This window comes from Rhineura floridana, chromosome 1 (genome assembly GCF_030035675.1).
Source record: "Rhineura floridana isolate rRhiFlo1 chromosome 1, rRhiFlo1.hap2, whole genome shotgun sequence".
In the NCBI taxonomy this organism is placed as follows: Eukaryota; Metazoa; Chordata; class Lepidosauria; order Squamata; family Rhineuridae; genus Rhineura; species Rhineura floridana.
The window spans coordinates 184,643,027-184,662,074 of NC_084480.1; the positions used below are offsets into that span (position 1 = coordinate 184,643,027).

At 39.2% G+C, this 19,048-nt stretch overlaps 1 protein-coding gene across 1 annotated transcript in view; it reads right to left on the reverse strand.

Annotated features, from left to right (window-relative positions):
• Positions 1 to 19,048, reverse strand: part of GABBR2 (gamma-aminobutyric acid type B receptor subunit 2) — a 435,702-nt gene that overhangs the window by 320,704 nt on the left and 95,950 nt on the right. Inside the window, exons 4-7 of the mRNA XM_061588946.1 lie at positions 17,532 to 17,633; positions 12,228 to 12,293; positions 11,369 to 11,569; positions 5,070 to 5,306 (exon numbers count right to left, since the gene is read on the reverse strand). Of these exons, the coding sequence (XP_061444930.1) occupies positions 5,070 to 5,306; positions 11,369 to 11,569; positions 12,228 to 12,293; positions 17,532 to 17,633 (606 nt within the window). The remainder of the gene's footprint in view (positions 1 to 5,069; positions 5,307 to 11,368; positions 11,570 to 12,227; positions 12,294 to 17,531; positions 17,634 to 19,048) is intronic.

The window sequence follows — 19,048 nt, forward strand, 5'->3', positions numbered from 1 at the left end:
TTGACAGTCCCTCTGTCATCCAGTGCCCAAACAGCCAGCTCTGGCCTTGGGCTCCATGGCTGATATTTGCTTTGGCCAGAGCTTGGGAAAGTTACTTTTTTGAACTACAGCTCCCATCAGCCCCAGCCAGCATGGCCACTGGATTGGGCTGATGGGAGTTATAGTTCAAAAAAGTAACTTTTCCAAGCTCTGGTTGGCATTTGGCAGGCAGGTGCTCCAGTCAGTTCGTGCCACAGGGATCTTCCAGGTGGCTGAACTGTGTTCTGAGTGCAGCACTACTGGAGAGATTATCCCTGCCCCTCTCCCATCCAAAGCTAAAAAGGAAGCTTTAGCTCCTCTTACTACCTTTGCCAACAAAAAATCAGCATTCCCAAATGTGCTATTTACCAGTAGAGGGAAGCTGCTACTGGTGCCAATAGCCAACTCCTTCATGCAGTAAAGAGCAGCTTGCAAGGGGAGCAATTTTCATTGGGGCCATGGCATGAGGAGAGATGATTAAACCTGGCTTCCTTATGTGCTCCTTAAAAAAAGGAAAGAAAAAAAAGCACATACATTAAATGTGACCTCAAAACATGAACTTCATACTTAGTAGAATCAGCTTCTACTGTTCCTCAGAATTCTTCCACGTCTTGTAGTACCTGAGCTCTCTGTTTCTCTGCATCCTGCTGTCTTCAAACTCCTCAATAGTTCTCCCTAGTTCTTCCGCATAATAGCAGAGAACCTCTTAGCCCAGTTGAACTGGAGAGGTGAAAAGCTTGGCAATTAATCTGAATTTCCTGACATATTTCTCTCAGGGATTTCTAGCATGTGCACTTTTCTTCTGGAGTATGCCTGCTGTATGATAATACTGATCCCCAAGCAACGGTACGCCTTGTTGTCTTCTCACAGACTAAAAGTCAAGCAAAAAAAAAAAAATGGTCTAGGGAATTATGTATATCAATCTGGCTATTTAAAAGGCTTCTTACACATTTTAAAGTGAATGCACTTCCTGACCAACCTTTACAAGGAACCAAACTGGGAAGCCCATAAAATATTTACATCCCTTCTGCTTGGCAAGCTCATTAGCGATCATAAAGGTTGTTCACTATTTAATTTTGGCTGGTTTTTCAAATGATCACCAAAACGCTTGTATTTTTTTTAAAAAATATCTTTTTTCCCTATTTTGCATCAGATACAAGTGTAGAAATGTAGTGAGACTTTACCCTAGAGCTTTACCCAATAGCCTAGAACCCTAGATTATTAAATATACCTAAGTACCTGAAAGCAAATTTTCTACTTTCTTTATTAATCTTCTTTAATTATTCAGATTTGTGGTTGTAGCAAATGCAGCTGTAGACAGGTGAAAACACTATGACAAATGTTGTCAGAGAGAATTCAGGAATGCTATGCTCTAATTTCAAGAGCAGCTAGGCCTATCCATGTACATCCAGAGGCTTACAACATGGTAAGAGATTTAGCACATCAGCGATCTCTGAACAATTCCAGAAATTAGAACAGATGTCACCACACAATGCAGCAAGTCCTAGATGCATTTCATAAATATTTCTACTGGTACCTGGTGAAATTTGGCAGTATCCCTAATAGAAACATCAAAAATGAAAGCTACTGAGTGCAAGATTGGTGTGGCCTTGTTTTCCAGGTGTGATTTTATCCTGAAATCCATCATGAGGAGAACCAAATGCACAAGAAGCAACATACATGAACAGCAGCTCGGAGCTTGGAAAAGTTACTTTTTTAAACTACAACTCCCATCAGCCCCAGCCATCATGGCCACTGGATTGGGCTGATGTGAGTTGTAGTTCAAAAAAAGTAACTTTTCCAAGCTCTGCAGCAGATTTTCATTATACTTCAACTGCTGGTGTGTGTCATTTCAGGCCACAGTAGGTAGATTAAATGTCTGAACACTCCCTCATATACACACACGCATACAAACAAACCCTGTGTACATTCAAAACAAACACATCACAGAGAAAACTAGGCTAGCGCCTTCTCCCTGATGTAGTAGTATTGTAAGTGCAGGAAATTTTGTGTGTTTTTAAATGCCAAAGATTTGATTGCCCCACTTATGTCCTGAAGTGGTATGGTACAGCAACAGATACATCACGTGGAGATGCTGATCTTGTAATGCAGTGCTAAAACAGAAGGCAACTGGCTAGGTGACAGCACTTCTGAATCAGATATAGAGCTTAAAATTAATACCTAATGCAAATCAACAATATGATGCCTAGGGTACTAAAAACATGGTGGGATTTGGTGTTGTATCAACAGAAATAATGGATACAGTAAACATGGAATTTCTCCTGCATAAGTCTTATTGCAATCAATAGGAATTGCGCAAGAAAGCTCTTTTGTACAGCTCCCATTTGTTTCAATGGGCCCTGTGCAGGACAACTCATCTCATTTGTTTCATCCTCACAAGTAAAATGACCTTTGAGATGCAGATGATTCCACATTTATTTTGATTCTCAAAGTTATCAGTCTCTGTTAAAATGAAAGAAACAACTAGATGAAATACAGAAGAGCACAGATACGGTCAGCAAACTCCTGTTTTAGGAGGTGAATTAAACAGAGTCCAAATAGAAATGCCAAGCTATAAACTATCACTCAGTTTTGTATCTTAATGATCCCCACAGTAAAATTCTGCATTCTCTTCTTAAGAAACTTCCTAGGGAATCCACAGTATAATCACAATACTGACTGCACCACACTTATTACCCATCATGCCATACTACACCACTAAGTACTAATGTGATCACATGGTTGACGAACGTAAGGTATAAAGCCAGCCAATTAAGAAAAAGCAATATATGGTTCAAATTCTGAATGATCATGTGATATTGACTATGTGTGAAGACAACAGATGCTAAATGCTGGGACAAATGCTACTTTTGCCATGGGGAGACCACCAAAAAGCACAAAGCCCTATACAGCTTGGGACCAAGATACCTAAAAAACAGTCTTACCTTTTATATACCCAACACAATACTGTGCCTCTGGCAGATACCATCTCATCAAGAGGTCCATTCCACATGATGTAGGAATTGGGCCTTTAGTGTGGTGGCACCTACCCTTTGGAACTCCCTGCCATTGCATATCAGACAGGTACGGCTTCTATTTTCTTTTCAGAGCCTATTGAAGACTTTCCCTTTTCAACAAGCCTTTTAAGTGGAGGTTTTGATCCCAATCTATATCTGTATGGAATCTGAATTTTATATATAATTTTTAAATATTGTTTTATATATGACATTATTGAAATTGTTTTAATTGTTAAATCACTTCAAGACATTGTATAGGAAGCAATCCATAAAAAGAAAAACATACATACATACATAAATGCAGCTTCTCCATGATGAGTGATCCCTGTCCTGTGTAATAAAGTACGAAGAACCCTAATGGATCAGACCAACAGCTCATCTAGTCCAGCATTTTGGATTGTATTCAACTACAGGTCTACAGGTCTGCTGTAAGTAAAATATAGTTTGGGGGGAAAACTCTTAATTCTCACAGTGGCCAACCAGCTCCCTCTGGGAAGCCCACAAGCAGTACATTAGTGTAGTAGTATTCGTGATCCCCAGCAACTGGCATTCAGAGACATACTGCCTCTGATACTGGAGATAATGTGTAGTCATGATGACTAGTATCCAGGACAGCCATAGTCTTCATGAATTTGTCTAATTCCCTTTTCAAAGCTGTCCAAGTTGGTAGTCACCACTACATCTTCCATGGTTCATAGAAATTCTTACCATATGAACTACTGCAGTAGCTACATTCCAGCTGGTGGGTGCCAGGAACATAGAGTAAGGGTACAAAGACCCATTTAACATGATATGGAAAATGGAAATGGACTGCCTTCAAGTCAATCCCGATTTATGGCTACTCTATGAATAGTGTTTTCATGGTAAGCAGTATTCAGAGGGGGTTTACCACTGCCTCCCTCTGAGGCTAGTCCTCCCCAGCTGGCTAGGGCTTGCTCAGCTTGCCACAGCTCACATATGTTATGGCTGGGATGAGGATAATTCTTCACAAAGATATCACTTTCAACTGCTTCCCAATGATTAATTTTGTTACTTATGCACATTATTAATAAACATGTCTATCCTACATTTTAAACTAAACAAGATCTCCAAGGTCGCTCACATGTTTAATATCCAAATACATATTAAAACAGTGAACCCCCCGCCCCCAAAAAACCCACCACAGCCAATCAGAATAGAAGCAAGAGCTAACACAGAATTCCCTCAAAGATGGTCCCAAAGGCCAACTTAAGAAGCATAGGTACCTAAATGCAGAGCTTGGAAAAGTTACTTTTTTGAACTACAAATCCCATCAGCCCCATGCCAACAGAGGGTGCATGGACTGAACTTCCCCTGAGAGGGAATATGAGGTCTAGCTGTAAGAAAGAACACTGAAGTCTGCTTCCACCCAAGTGGTGAAACTGAGGAATGTTTCATACATTAAGTGGCAAACCTGGATTTATTACTGTCACTTAGTCTACTCTTGCCTGGAAGCCTCGGTCATTACTGACTCCCTGATAAATGCTGATTACATTTTTTTAAACATTGCCTTGGATGTACACCTAAAACACACAGAAAAAAATGACCCTAAGGGTCAACTATTGGGCGACTCTAATTTATGCTTACTGCCAATTAGTTTGGGGGGGAAATAGTCTGAGTATCAGCTGAAGAAAATTGTTTCCTAATTCTATATTCAACTTTCATATTGCAATAACAAATCAAGAATAAATGTGACCCGCTAGTTCTGTATTCAGCAGTGCAGAATGTACTCCCCATCTCTCCGACAGTTCTTCACTGAAAGCCTTGGAGAAATTCCATACTGTTCTTACTCACCAATACCTTCATCATCTTACCTGGAGCCAGATTTCACCTGAAGGCCTTGCTGTAATAAAAGCATCAGCGAAGTAACAGAGCTTCAGTTCAGCACCTAAAATGTTCTTTTCTGAACTAATACTCACTATATATGATTTTTCTTTCTAGTAACCTACCACTGAAATAGTTCCCAAAAAAGATACAACTACAGACTTCAGTTAAAAGTAATTAAGGCAGGCTTACCGTTACACCGAAGAAGCTGGTCTGATTCATTGCATCTAGGAAAATTTTTCCAAGTTCTTTGTTGGTGTAGTTAAAGTCCTCAATTTTTTGGTTTTTGTTGGTGGAATTGAGAATCTTCATTGCTTGCTGAAGTGTTTTGGCAATTACCCATATTCCATCATAAGCAAAGCCATGGAACTTACTTGGCTCAACATTCCCACGCCTTTGATCATATTCCTCTTCATACTGCTGTGGTGTCTGTAGAAAAGAATGTTAGGCTGATTCATGGTCAGCATGTTAAAGACTGTGCCCAAAATTAAATCTGCAGAATTTAAAAGTGACTGAATTTAAGATTTCAGTGGATTTCAAGAAATACTGGAAAGTGTTTCATTGTTTCATCATTTACATAGCGCCATCAATTCACATGGTACACTTAAAGTATAAGTTGGGATCCAAACAATTATTCTTAATTAGTGTTCTCCAAACTAGTGATAGGTAAGGCACACTTTTTCTGAAATAAATTTGGAGATATGCTTTATTCTTAAACCAAAACCACTTTGCTTTTAGAGTAAATGATCAAATCACACCAATTGCAGAAATGGCACACTATTGGGAGTTCTAAATAATATTTGTTAAATTAAGTGTGAAATAAGAAATATCTTGTTGTTTGGGGCACTGTTACCATGGTGAAATCCATTTGCTAAACAGAGCTCAAAATATTTGTTTTTACTAACAAAAAAAATGATTTAATAAAGGATCTCAATCCATGCATACATACACACTTATAAACAGGAGTCAACATGATGTTTTTTCTCCACAGGGTGAACCCAGATAGCTCTAACCCTAGTCTACCTAGAACTATTTCAACCTACCAACACTGGTGACAGATAAATGTTAGCTCTATTTGAAAGTGTTGTGTTGTTTTAGGTAAACGTAACACATTTCTTTTTCTTTTGTTCCTACGTACCCCAAACTGCCATCTCTGTAAGCAAATGCAGAAGTAGGATCCCTATCAAAAGTACGGATTTTTGCAAAAATGCATCCCTATCAAAAGTAGCCTCTTTAGGATGCACACCTTAACATGGTGAGGGGGTTTGAGAGTGTTGAAGAAGTTGAGAGCAATGCCGTCAGGAGTCTAGACCAAGAGGCTAGACTCCTAGGAGGGGCACCCAAGGCAGAATGGTCAAAGCTGAGACACCAGACTAAGATGCATTCAAAGTCAGAGGAAGGCCATGGTAAACCACCTCTGAATATCTCTTACCACAAAAACCCTATGAACAGAGTATCCAAAATGCAATACGAGATAGTGCTGGAAGATGAGACCCTCAGGTCAGATGACACTCAACAACATACTGGGGAAGAACAACGGAAAAGCATGACTAATGATGCCACTGGGTCAAAGATAACTGGAAGCCCAGAGGCTGATGTGCACAGATGCAAAAGGAGAGTCCAGAGTTGTACAATGCACACAATAGGAACATGGAATGTGAGAAGCATGAACAAGGGAAAGTTAGAAATTCTCAAGCAAGAAATGGAGCATATCAACATTACAATACTTGGCATGAGTGAATTAAAACTGCTATTTATGCCAATGGGGTTGGCCCCTTTAACGCTATCTGATGTTTTCTGTTCCAAATGGAAAAAGTCTTTAACATTTATATTACAATCCACAGGGTTTTCTCTCCCTATGGTTTTGTCGTTGGGTTATTTTAAAGCAAAATCTTATATTCTTCAGAGAATTTATGATATCGAATTACAATCTCATCTAACTCGTGCTGCAGCTAACCCAGGACTTAGATATAATATAAAGCCATTTGCCCATGCTTATTATCTAGCTGATTTGACGGCCCCTAAACTTAGATCAGCGTTCACCCTTGCGAAATTGAATATACTACCCTCTGCACTTTTGGAGGGCAGGTATAAGAAACTTGAATATGCTAAACGGGTATGCCCTTGCGATAATAGTGTAGTGGAGTCAGTTGATCATGTTTTACTTCACTGTCCGTTTTACTGTGATTTCAGAACTGCCCTAATTACTCCAATTCTCCAAAGATTCCCTAACAGAGATGAAATTTTCTATGTAGACTATCTTTTATCAGATCGTAACCCCTATGTAACAGCTAAGGTAGCCTGTTTTTGTGCTGCTGCTATTCATTTCAGAAAGTCCCTACAAGTTTCTCAACTTTTATAAGATCTATGTATTTATAGAGTGTAGATACTCTAAGCTGTAGGAGAAACTTATACCAATTTTAGGGATACAGTGCATTAATCTCTGTTGATAGCCTAACAGCTTAAGTGTCTGTTTTTTAGATTGATAACAAATTTTAATATTTGTTGGTTTTATCCTTTTTTTTTAATGTGAACTTTTTAGGATCTTTGGATTTTAAGTCGTTTTCTAACGATATGTTTGTACAGATGTAACATTGTATTTCTGGTCTATGACCGTAATAAAGTTGTTGTTGTTAAATTAAAATGGACGGGAATGGGACATTTTCAATCAGGCAACTACAAAATATCTTCTGCAGGAAATGAAAAATCAAGAAGAAACGGGGTTGCTTTAATAGTGAGAAGTGATGCAGCAAAAGCAATTAAGAGCTACAACGCAAGGTCTGAGTGATATCAATGAGATTAAATGGGAAACCTATGAACATAACCGTCATCCAAGTCTATGCTCCAACGGCAAATGCAAAAGAAGAATTGGAGAGACTTTACACAGAAGTACAGGAAGAAATTGAGCACACACCAAAACAAGATATGATGGTAATCATGGGGGACTGGAATGCAAAAGTAGGGAACAGAGAAGAACTAGGAATTGTGGGAAAGTGGGGCTTAGGAGACAGAAATGAAGCAGGAGACTTATTGAATTCTGTGAAGCCAATAATTTGTCTCTTGCAAACACATTTTTCAAGCAACCACAAAGACGACTGTACACATGGACATCACCAGATGGTCAATATAGGAATCAAATTGATTATATAATTGGAAACAGAAGATGGAGAAGTTCCATACTTAATGCAAAAACAAGACCAGGAGCAGACTGCGGTACAGATCATGAACTAGTCATATCGAAAATCAGAGTAAAGCTAAAGAACAACAACAAAGCACTCATAATGCCAAAATACAATTTAAATAACATCCCAGAAGACTATAAAGATCAAATAAGGAACAGATTTGAGGCTTTAAACTTAGCTGACAGAGAACCAGAAGAACTATGGAGCAAAGTCAGAGACATGATCAGGGAAGAATGCAAAAAGACAATACTTCTAGTTAAAAAGAGAGAAAGAACTCAGTGGATGACTGAAGAAACTCTTAAAATGGTTAAAGAGAGAAGGAAAGCAAAAGCAAAAGGAGACAGAAACATGGTCAGAACCCTTAATGCAACAATACAGCGACTAGTATGCAGAGACAAAGAGAAGGATTACAATATTATTGTATAGAAATAGAAGAGGACAACAAAAAGGGAAGAACAAGAGCGCTATTCCAAAATATTAGAGAAATGAAAGGGAAATTTAAACAAAGAGTAGAGATGTTGATCAACAGGGGAAAACACTGACTGACCAAGATGAAATAAAAGGAAGATGGAAGCAATACACTTAAAAACTCTATAAAAAAGATGCAAGGATGACAGATTCATTCACGGAGGAACCATATGATGAAGAACCAGAAATTTTAGAATGCGAGGTGAAAGCTGCTCTTAAAATACTTGGAAGAAACAAATCACCAGGAACAGATGACATACCAATAGAGTTTCTACAAGCTACTAAGACTGAATCTGTCCAAATTTTGACAAAAATCTGTCAAGAAATATGGAAAACTAAACAATGGCCCACAGACTGGAAGCGTTCAATATATATCCCACTTCCAAAGAAAGGGGATCCCAGGGAATGCAGTAATTATCGAACTATTGCCTTAATATCCCATGCAAGTCAAGTAATGCTCAAGATTCTACAACAAAGGCTCTTACCATATATGGAGTGAGAAATGCCAGACATCCAAACTGGATTTAGAAAGGGAAGAGGCACCAGAGATCATATTGCAAACATATGTTGGATAGTGGAACAGAGCAAGGGATTTCAGAAGAAAATCACCCTGTGCTTTATAGATTATAGCAAAGCCTTTGACTGTGTAGATCATGAAAAACTATGGAATGCTTTAAAAGAAATGGGGGTGCCACAGCATCTGATTGTCCTGATGCGCAACCTATACTCTGGACAAGAGGCTACTGTAAGGACAGAATATGAAGAAACCGACTGGTTCCCCATTAGAAAGGGTGTGAGATAGGGGTGTATTTTATCACCGTATTTGTTTAATCTGTACGCAGAACATATCATACGGAAAGCGGGATTAGACCAAGATGAAGGAGGTGTGACAATTGGAGGGAGAAATATCCAGGATTTAAGATATGCAGACGATACCATACTACTAGCAGAAACCAGTAATGATTTGAAACGAATGCTGATGAAAGTTCAAGAGGAAAGCACAAAAGCAGGACAACAGCTGAACGTCAAAAAGACTAAAGTAATGGCAACAGAAGATTTATGTAACTTTAAAGTTGACAATGAGGACATTGAACTTCTCAAGGAATATCAATACCTCGGCACAGTCATTAACGAAAAGGGAGACAATAGTCAAGAAATCAGAAGAAGGCTAGGACTGGGGACGGCAGCTATGAGAAAACTAGACAAGGTCTTCAAATGCAAAGATGTATCACTGAACACTAAAGTCAGGATCATTCAGACCATGGTATTCCTGATTTCTATGTATGGATGTGAAAGTTGGATAGTGAAAAAAGCAGATAAGAGAAAAATCAACTCATTTGAAATGTGGTGTTGGAGGAGAGCTTTGTGCATACCATGGACCACGAAAAAGACAAATAATTGGGTGTTGGAACAAATTAAACCAGAACTGTCACTAGAAGCTAAAATGATGAAACTGAGGTTATCATATTTTGGACACATCATGAGAAGACATGATTCAGTAGAAAAGACAATAATGCTGGGAAAAACAGATGGCAGTAGAAAAAGAGGAAGACCAAACAAGAGATGGCTTGATTCCATAAAGGAAGCCATAGACCTGAACTTACAAGATCTCAACATGGTGGTTCAAGACAGATCTCTTGGAGGTCACTGATTCATAGGGTCACCATAAGTCGTAATCGACTTGAAGGCACCTAACAACAAATCAAAATTAGGGATGTGTACTAGCCACAAGATTTCATTCCACTCCTGCTTTGACAATTCAGAAAAGAGCAAAATTCATTCTCAAGCACTTCAGAAGCTGTCTGGTTTGCTTTGGAATCTAAATCTGAATTCCATTTTGGAAAAATTATGTTTCATGCTTCTTACATTGGCTGTTATGGGGAATTTTCAAAAAATGGCTATAACTTTGGGTTGTTTAAATAGAAGTGGATGGAATTTGCAGGTATATTAACCAGTGAAGAGTGAATAAGTTTGATCAATACATCTTTTTGTATATAGATACATAAAAAAATTTTTGGCAGCATCAGATTAAATTTGTAGGCATGATAGCTCCTCCTGAGGGGGTGAATACTGCCAAATTTCAGAAGCTGTAGTAATAGTCCTGCAAAGACAGCCTTTACAGATTTGGGGTGGTTAAAAAAGAATTCCCTTGAACTTCCCTATAGTTTTATCAGCAATTTCCATGAAAATAGAATGCATGACTGAAGTGTCCCGACCTAGGAAATATGCTAAATTACAGGCAAAAAGGTCCAGGTTTTTTTCTGCTCAATACCTTTAAAGTGGTAAGAGAACTAAACAGGATTTTCTTCTGTCTCTCCATGGTTTTGTAGGCAAAGCACTGTAACTGGAGAGCTGTGGTAAAATTACTCTCTCTGATTAGAAGCTAGACCTGTCAGTCATAAAAGAGCTTCCCCTTCCCCTTATCTGGTGTTTTCCTTGGTTGGTAAGCCTGGGGAGAAATGTTTTAATTTTTGCAAATATTGCATGGAGCATTTTTTAAGCATCTGAATTTCAAAAGCACCCTGAAGCACTTTGGACATTCATGCTTCAGTTTGGGGCACTTCCAGGAGATCCTGCTTCAGCACAGAATCTGTTCAAAGCAGCCCCACTATGGTTCTTGATCCACGATTCATCAGAATCTTTTGCACAGTCCCACTTGAGGAACCTTGCCCTATCCTAAGCCTTATGTTTGTGCTGCCATGTCAAGGATTAAGACTGTGCTGCAAACCTACTATGATAAGAAACCTTGTTTCTGCATGCAGCTGATTTTGCTGGCAAAAACACAGCACATCTTGAGGATGTCTTTACATGCCCCAAATGGTATAAAGTGAACAAACTCACCCTTCCTGAAATGGTTTTTATCTGTTTTGAACTGAGAGGCTCAAAATCCACTCCAATGTACCCTTCCATGGCACTGAGAAGGTTTACAGCAAGACAGTGTGATGAATTAAGCTTTGGAATAGCTTTTTCCCACCAGTAGCTCTGATACCACCCAGGAATGATCCACTGATATTTAGGGCCAAACATCTTTTCATTAAATGCCTACAGTGGAAATATAAAAGGGGAGGGGGGAAAGTTACATCACATATAAGAAATGATACTGTAGTGGTTTAATGATCTCAGCTATGATAGCCACTAATTTATTAAACAAAACTACTTTCGTGAAAAAAAATAACATAAAAGAACACGAATTTTAATGAAGGAGATCCTCAAAATAGAATTATGTGTAACGTAGAATTTGTACTGAATCCACAAAACGCCACTGACTGACTGCCGCTATAATATAAACACCTTCATAATTAATAGGCTTAATGCCGAAGCATGAAGAGCTTCTATAAATAAGCGTGATGATCAAAAGTTTGTTCCCTCCTTTTCACTTAAGTTGTGCAATATGCAGAATTATATCTGTCTGGGTCTGGTATAATATAATCTCCCACAGCATATTGTCTCCTCATCTGGCATGTGTAGTTGTACAATCTGCTATAAATTAGCCTGGGCATTTATTTCTAGCTTAGGCCCTCTGAAAATCTTGCGCTTTGTCTTCCAAGAGCCAACATGTTCTCCTTCCTCAAGCATCCAGCAGCAGTATGTATCTATCAACTAGGAAAATGTATTGTATCATGGGACTCAAGGTGGCATACACAGAGTTCCCAAGTATCTCTCCCATCAAGTCTGCTGAAATTCCCTCTTTTTTACTTACACAGCAGAATACTTTTGCTGCCATTTCTTCATTGAACTGGCCAAGGATAATTCGAACGTCATTTCCCTGCAGAATATAAAATGATATATTAATGCAATCACAACTATCCTAGAATAATTGGCTTCCAAAACCCTTCCTCTCATAGACCACAGGGGTGATATGTATCCTCATCAGTAATTTATTTGTATTTATTAATTTATTATTTCTGAAAGCACTTATATACCACCAATTCATGTAATATAAAACGGCAGGAAACAGCAATATATACAATAAAACATAAAGAACCATAAAACAGTACAAAAACATCACTAAAATGCCTTGTTAATCAAGAAAGTTTAAACAGTTGCATAAAGTGATCTTCAAGAGACGCCTGGAAGTCAAAAGCAGGATGCCTGCCAAATCTGTGCTGGAACAGTATTCCACTGGCAACTGGCAGGAACTGGCAGCATTAAATACCCAACTTCTAGTTAAAGCCAGTCAGGCCTTTGTAACATAAGGGACAATTAACAGCGCTCCTCTGGGTGATCTCAATGAGTGAGCTGAGATATAAGAGCTGAAGACGGTGCTTATGGTATCCATTATAATGCCTTATATTACTCAAATGCTCTTGCATGCAGTAAAGAATTAATTGATGCATCACATTTTACAACAACAAGGGTCTCCTGGCCCAAACATGGCTAAAAGTGTCACGTGGTGAGGTGAAACAGGCCTCCTCCCAGTATAACAATTGCTGCTGCTTACCTGGATGGGGGTGGGGCAGCAACGCAGTTGTGGCCATGCAGTTGCACCAATGGGGCCATTATATTCGTCCGACATGTACAACAATGTGGCCCAAATCTTGCTGTTGCCCAGACCCATCTAGGTAAGGAGTAGCAATGCTGGTGTCAGTAAGGCAGCCCCACCTCACTGTAGAAGCTACTTCTAAACATGACATGATTGGGTTAAATAAATCAAAGAATTTTAGCACTGTTTAGAAAACAGAAGTAGTATTTAGTATTTGCATAGTACTTACTAGGCTCACAGGATGTCACATAGATTAACAGACGGCTCCTAAGCATCTGCTACATGTGGGACACCTGTGCTAATGTAACAAACTACCAGTACTGTAGCATCAATACTTCGGAATGCCAAAACAAGAAAGACTCTGTGAGCAGCAACGCTCCCGTCCCTTAACTCCAGCACCATTTCAAACCAACAAATTACTACAGTAATGGTGTCGATTAGTAGAGACAAGTGGAGCAGACATGCGTGTTCCTGTCCCATTGGCCAAGGATATGATATTAGTTTAGGTGTTAGAACAAATTAATCCAGAACTGTCACTAGAAGCTAAAATGATGAAACTGAGGTTATCATACTTTGGACACATCACGAGAAGACATGATTCACTAGAAAAGACAATAATGCTGGGAAAAACAGAAGGGAGTAGAAAAAGAGGAAGGCCAAACAAGAGATGGCTTGATTCCATAAAGGAAGCCACAGACCTGAACGTACAAGATCTGAGCAGGGTGGTTCATGACAGATGCTCTTGGAGGTCACTGATTCATAGGGTTGCCATAAGTCGTAAACGACTTGAAGAAACATAACAACAACAAACTGCAAAATAAACTTTTTCTCATTTAACTATTGTTAAAGCACGGAAATGGGGCAGAGCTGTTACACAGCAGTAAGTGCTCAATAAAACACGTTAATATTCATATTTCTTTTTGCGAAAGGCTAGGCTTTGAAGTTACCATTGTTTAGTATGTACATACCACTTTCACAAAAGTAAATGTCATATTCCTTCGAGGTTTGCAAAGAAAGCAAAAAAAAAGGCATCATCACTACTCATGCATCATCAAAAGATGAATTAAAGATTGTCATCAATGGAGGGGATTTAATCAGGATCAGAACACCCCTAAGCAAATAAATCAAATTTGAATGTAATTCCATGAGGGCCTAGGAGGGGACAACAGTCAAATAGCTGAAGGACAGAGCTATGTAGAAACAGCAACTGCTGAGATGTGGTGTAAGAAAGGCAAACCTTGCATGGAGTTCAGGAAGCATACATTAAACCCTGTATAGCGTACCATTCAGACCCCAACCAAGGAGGATTCTATGGAGACTTTCTCTTAACTTAAGGGAGAACCCTGCTTTTTAAAGTTTGGTAGAAATATCTGTGGGCTATAGGTACATTCTTAAACTGCAAGGTTTTTTGCCTATTAGTGAATTTCTCTGCTTTTTAATCCAGGAGGTAAGAAATGGGATCCTGTGCAACCTTGCTGAGAATGGACCGATCATTTGCATGCTTATTGAGTTCAGTGGGATCTACCCCCCTGCAATCAGGTTTAGGATAGTTGAAACTGACCACAGGTGATGGGGACTGGAGGAGTGGGAGGGGAGCAGGCAGGAAGGGGAGGAGGAGGGCAGGTTTGATCATTTGCAGGTCTGATTACTGTGGCTGTATAATACTATAGTCACCATGGATTTTTCACATTCCGCAATGTTAAATTGAAACTACCCCCATGCCATTCTGATCCTTCCCATAAACTCATTTCAAAACAAAACCTTACAAAACTTATAGTCCTAAACTCAGAAATGCTTGCTTAACAACCCTCTAAATTTTCATGGAGATACACAAAACAGTCAGAAAGAATCGAGAATTCAAAGTGTAAAAAGAGAGAGAGAGAAAAAACCAGACCCCTTTTGGACTTTTTCCTGTCAGACTTCTCATAATCTGTTGACATTCATTAAAAATCAGCCATGTTCACAGAGTACCTGTAATCCTATTACTGACCTTGCCCCATACTCTGACCTTCATCTTCTGCAGGTTAAAAGTTTAAAAAATGCCTGGCTGATTTTTAATTAATTTAAGAAAGTTAGCATTGAACTCAATGATAATGTCGGGCATGCTCAGTAAGAACCAAGTGTCAGTGTTCTAAAAGCCAGACTCACAGCTGCCTGGCTTGGCGAATCAGGGGGCCACACCCAGGCCAGACTTTGATTTCACTTGAGACAGTCATGGCTTCCACGAAAGAATCCTGGGAAGTGTAGTTTGTGAAGGGTGCTGAGAGGAGGCTTCTATTCCCGACAGAGCTCCAGTGGCCAGACTGGTTTAACTGATTGAAGTTCTGTGAGGGAAAGAGGGTATCTCATAGTAACTCTCAGCACCCTTCAAGAACTACACTTCCCAGAGTTCTTTGGGAGAAGCCATGATGTTCTGGTGCGGACAGTTTTGGTTTAAATTTGGGTGGGAGTCTACATGTGCCTGCTGTAGAATAAAAAGGTGGGGAAAACCCTGAAAAATAATGATACTGTTCACAATGTTTTCCTTTTGGAAAGGAAAGGGGCTTACCCTCTGCCCACCTACCCAATATCCTCCTCCCTCCCCCTCCCCTTCCTAATGAGAGAAATATAATTTTCTAGGTTAGATTCTCTGTAGAAACAATAGTAACACAGAATAGAAGAACACCAACAAACATACAAAAATGTAATTCTCCATCTTTGAAGATGGCAGATGTTGCCACCACTCACCATATGCTCAGAGGCACATGTTACCAAATTCTTCCAAACTACACAGCAAGTGGATTGGACTGTGAAAGACCAATCCAAATTGTGTTTGCATTTTGACAAATTTGTAGTACAGTACAGTATCTCAGAGAGGAGGTCAGGTGTCCTGCTCCTCTGGTGCATTCACTATAGCTGCCCAATTTCCCTGCTTTTTAAAGTTTGATAGAAATATCTGTTGGCTACAGGTACATTCTTAAACCGCAAAGTGTTTTGCCTATTAGTGAATATATTCTCTGGACACATTGGCACCACATGGCCTGAACCTGGAGGACAGTACCAGCCTTATTTAGCTTCTGTAAATGAAGCCCCTCTGAGCATTCCATCCCCAAAACTCTATAACTGCCACCTTGGTAACAACCACATTTATATGTTAGCAGCTGATGAAGGTGGAAGCCAAAATGTTTTGGTAGAACAATTAAAACCTCTGTTTTGTTAATCACAATTACGTGTGTGCATATAGGGGAGTGGTACTGAAGGGCCTAAAGAGGTAAAATTAAAATAGGTTTACTCTGATTATGACTTAATCGGATACCACCCAGAGGGGGAAAAAACATGTATAAAATAAACACAGCACACAAGTGTTATCACGTCACTGAAATTTCTTGTGCAAAGTGGGATTTTACTGTTGCTTGCTATGGAAAAAGTGTCCACACATTCAGCTATGTGGGTTAAAATCTAACGTCTAGACTCATCTTCCCACACATGTGCACACATTCATTCCAGCATATATACATTGGATACAATTATCACACATACAAACTATAAGGTGTAATTTCAGGCACAGGTGTTTGCTCTAGATGTCAGGTCAGTACCAAAAAGCTAGAACCAATGAGTTTAACCACTTTGCCAAATATATAAAATTTACCAGTGAACTCCTGGATGTTTTCCTTCCACAGCCAACAATAGGAGCCCTATACCTATGGTGTTCTATGTTACATATACTTAGTTCTTCATCTATGGCACTCTTATTAGTTTATACAAGCAATCAGGCATTTATAGAAAGATTTTTTTTCAAAAAACCCTAACGTTTAGAGATTGCAGCACTCACAGCTTTCTTACTTCCATCCATTTGATTCTACTAGTATATTTGTAAATGAGCCACAACTGCTTATGATACCTCCAACGCTGTGGACATATTATAATTTATTATATTTAGCAAAGCTTTTGACAAAGTGTCCCATGATAGTCTGATTAGCAAGCCAGCTAAACGTGGGCTGCATGGAAAAACTATCAGGTGGATCCACAGTTGGCTATAAAATCTTACTCAAAGAGTGCTTATCAATGGAAGCCAGACTGGAATGGATCCTAGTAATCAGTTTCCTCCAAGCATGCTTGAAGTTGACCCGCCACAACCCTCTCAAGCATCTTGCTCCAAAAGGAGATATTTGCCACTGGACTATAATAGTTTAACACTTCTGGGTCCAGGGAGGTCTTCTTAAGGAGGGGATGCACAACCACCTCCTTCAAGGCAGATGGTACCTTCCCCTCCTCCAGTGAAACATTAATCACTCCCTGGACCAGCCAAGTCAACCCCCTACAGCTAGCTCTAAGAGGCCAAGATGGGCGAGGGTCAAGGGTCAGATAGTCAGCTGCGCTTCTTCAAACAGCTTGTCCACATTCTCAGGCTACAATAATCAAAACAGATCCAGTACAGATGGAACTGTCAGTGCTCTGGACACCTCCGCTGGACTTACTCTAACTGTGGCATTCAAATCTGAACTATTTTGTCCCTCAAGTGCCTCATAAAGTTGCACTCACCTTGAGCTTTTTGACACTTGTGCAGGGATCATTAGAGAAACTCTCCGTGTCTGAGATTTCAATATCTTCCCCATACAGGACACCAGTCAGATCATTCCGTACCTGTTACAGAATGAAACAAATGCAAAATAAATTCACTAGCCACCATTGAAAATCTCACTGTGTTGCATTACCAAAACATGATTCAAACAGATGCCAAGTCAGTCATAATTTTGTACAGGTGTTATATTAAGTAATATGAAGAGTGGGAGTGGGGATTTCCTGACAAGTATTCTAGAAGTGAGATTGTAGTTTAGCTACTACACTGCAAATAACTAGCTATGATGCTGCAAAGCTGGTTGATACAATAAAACTACCCCTCGTCAATCTGCAAGACCCCAGTTTACTCCTAAAGCCTATTAACCCTAAAACACAAATCTTTAACCCATAAAACACAACAGGAAAGCTGGGTCTTATCATGTGAATATTCACACCTTAAGACTCAGCTCTCTTATTATGTTCCTCACATTTACTAATACATCAAAAGTCATGTCAATACTTCCTTTTCTGTTATACACATCCCCAGCACCACGAGCAACCTATTCACTAAACACAGAAGTGTATTTAAAAAACAAACATATATAATAAAATGAATTGGGTGTCAAAGAAAGCATAAACTACTTTGTAATGTCAGACTTCAAGCATTACTACACAAAACTGTGAATGTATTAATTTATTTTATAGAAGCAGATAATTACAACAGAAGAAATAATTTGTATTGTCCAGAAATTTCATTATATGATTTTACACACACACACACACGGTGCCCTTCCCTTAAACACATGAGTACAAAGGAATGCACCATACACCCCAGTTACAGTGAATGGCTGACATTTACTGAAAGTTGGTATTCACATGTGAACATTAATCATCTCAAGAAAATTTTGTGAATACCTAAGAACTCAGAGATAAGCCTGTGAATGTTAACAATAATGTTATTATCAGTATTCGCTTGTGTATGTCCAAAAAGTGGTAAATATACAGACATATGGGGGCATTCACAAAAATCATCTGGGATTGTTAGCACTCACACGTCAACACAGAAATCTGCTATTTTCACAGTCCCAACCCCATGACATGACTACCAAACTAACTGCCTCTCTTTTCCTGACAACAACAAGCAGGAAGGGCAATGAGAAGCTTTGACTACTATGATCACCAGCAGGATAATGTGCTCCCTCCAGCCCTCCCTTTCAAAGAACTGAGTGGCATATTATCTACACCTGAGATTTATACCACATCCTGTCCTACAGTTTTATTATTAGGATAGTAACAGTGGAATAACCTAATTAATTTGTTAGGTTGCACCATGACGTAACAGAAATACTTTCACCATTTCTTCAAAGACTTGGCTTTAGAATAAAAAGAAAAATAAAGCCCACAGTCAACATTCAGAAAACTGGCCAGACAGTAAAAATGTTATGAGTTTTTTTAAAAAATGACAAGAAAATTGGAGAGTGAATCATTTGCAAAGAGCA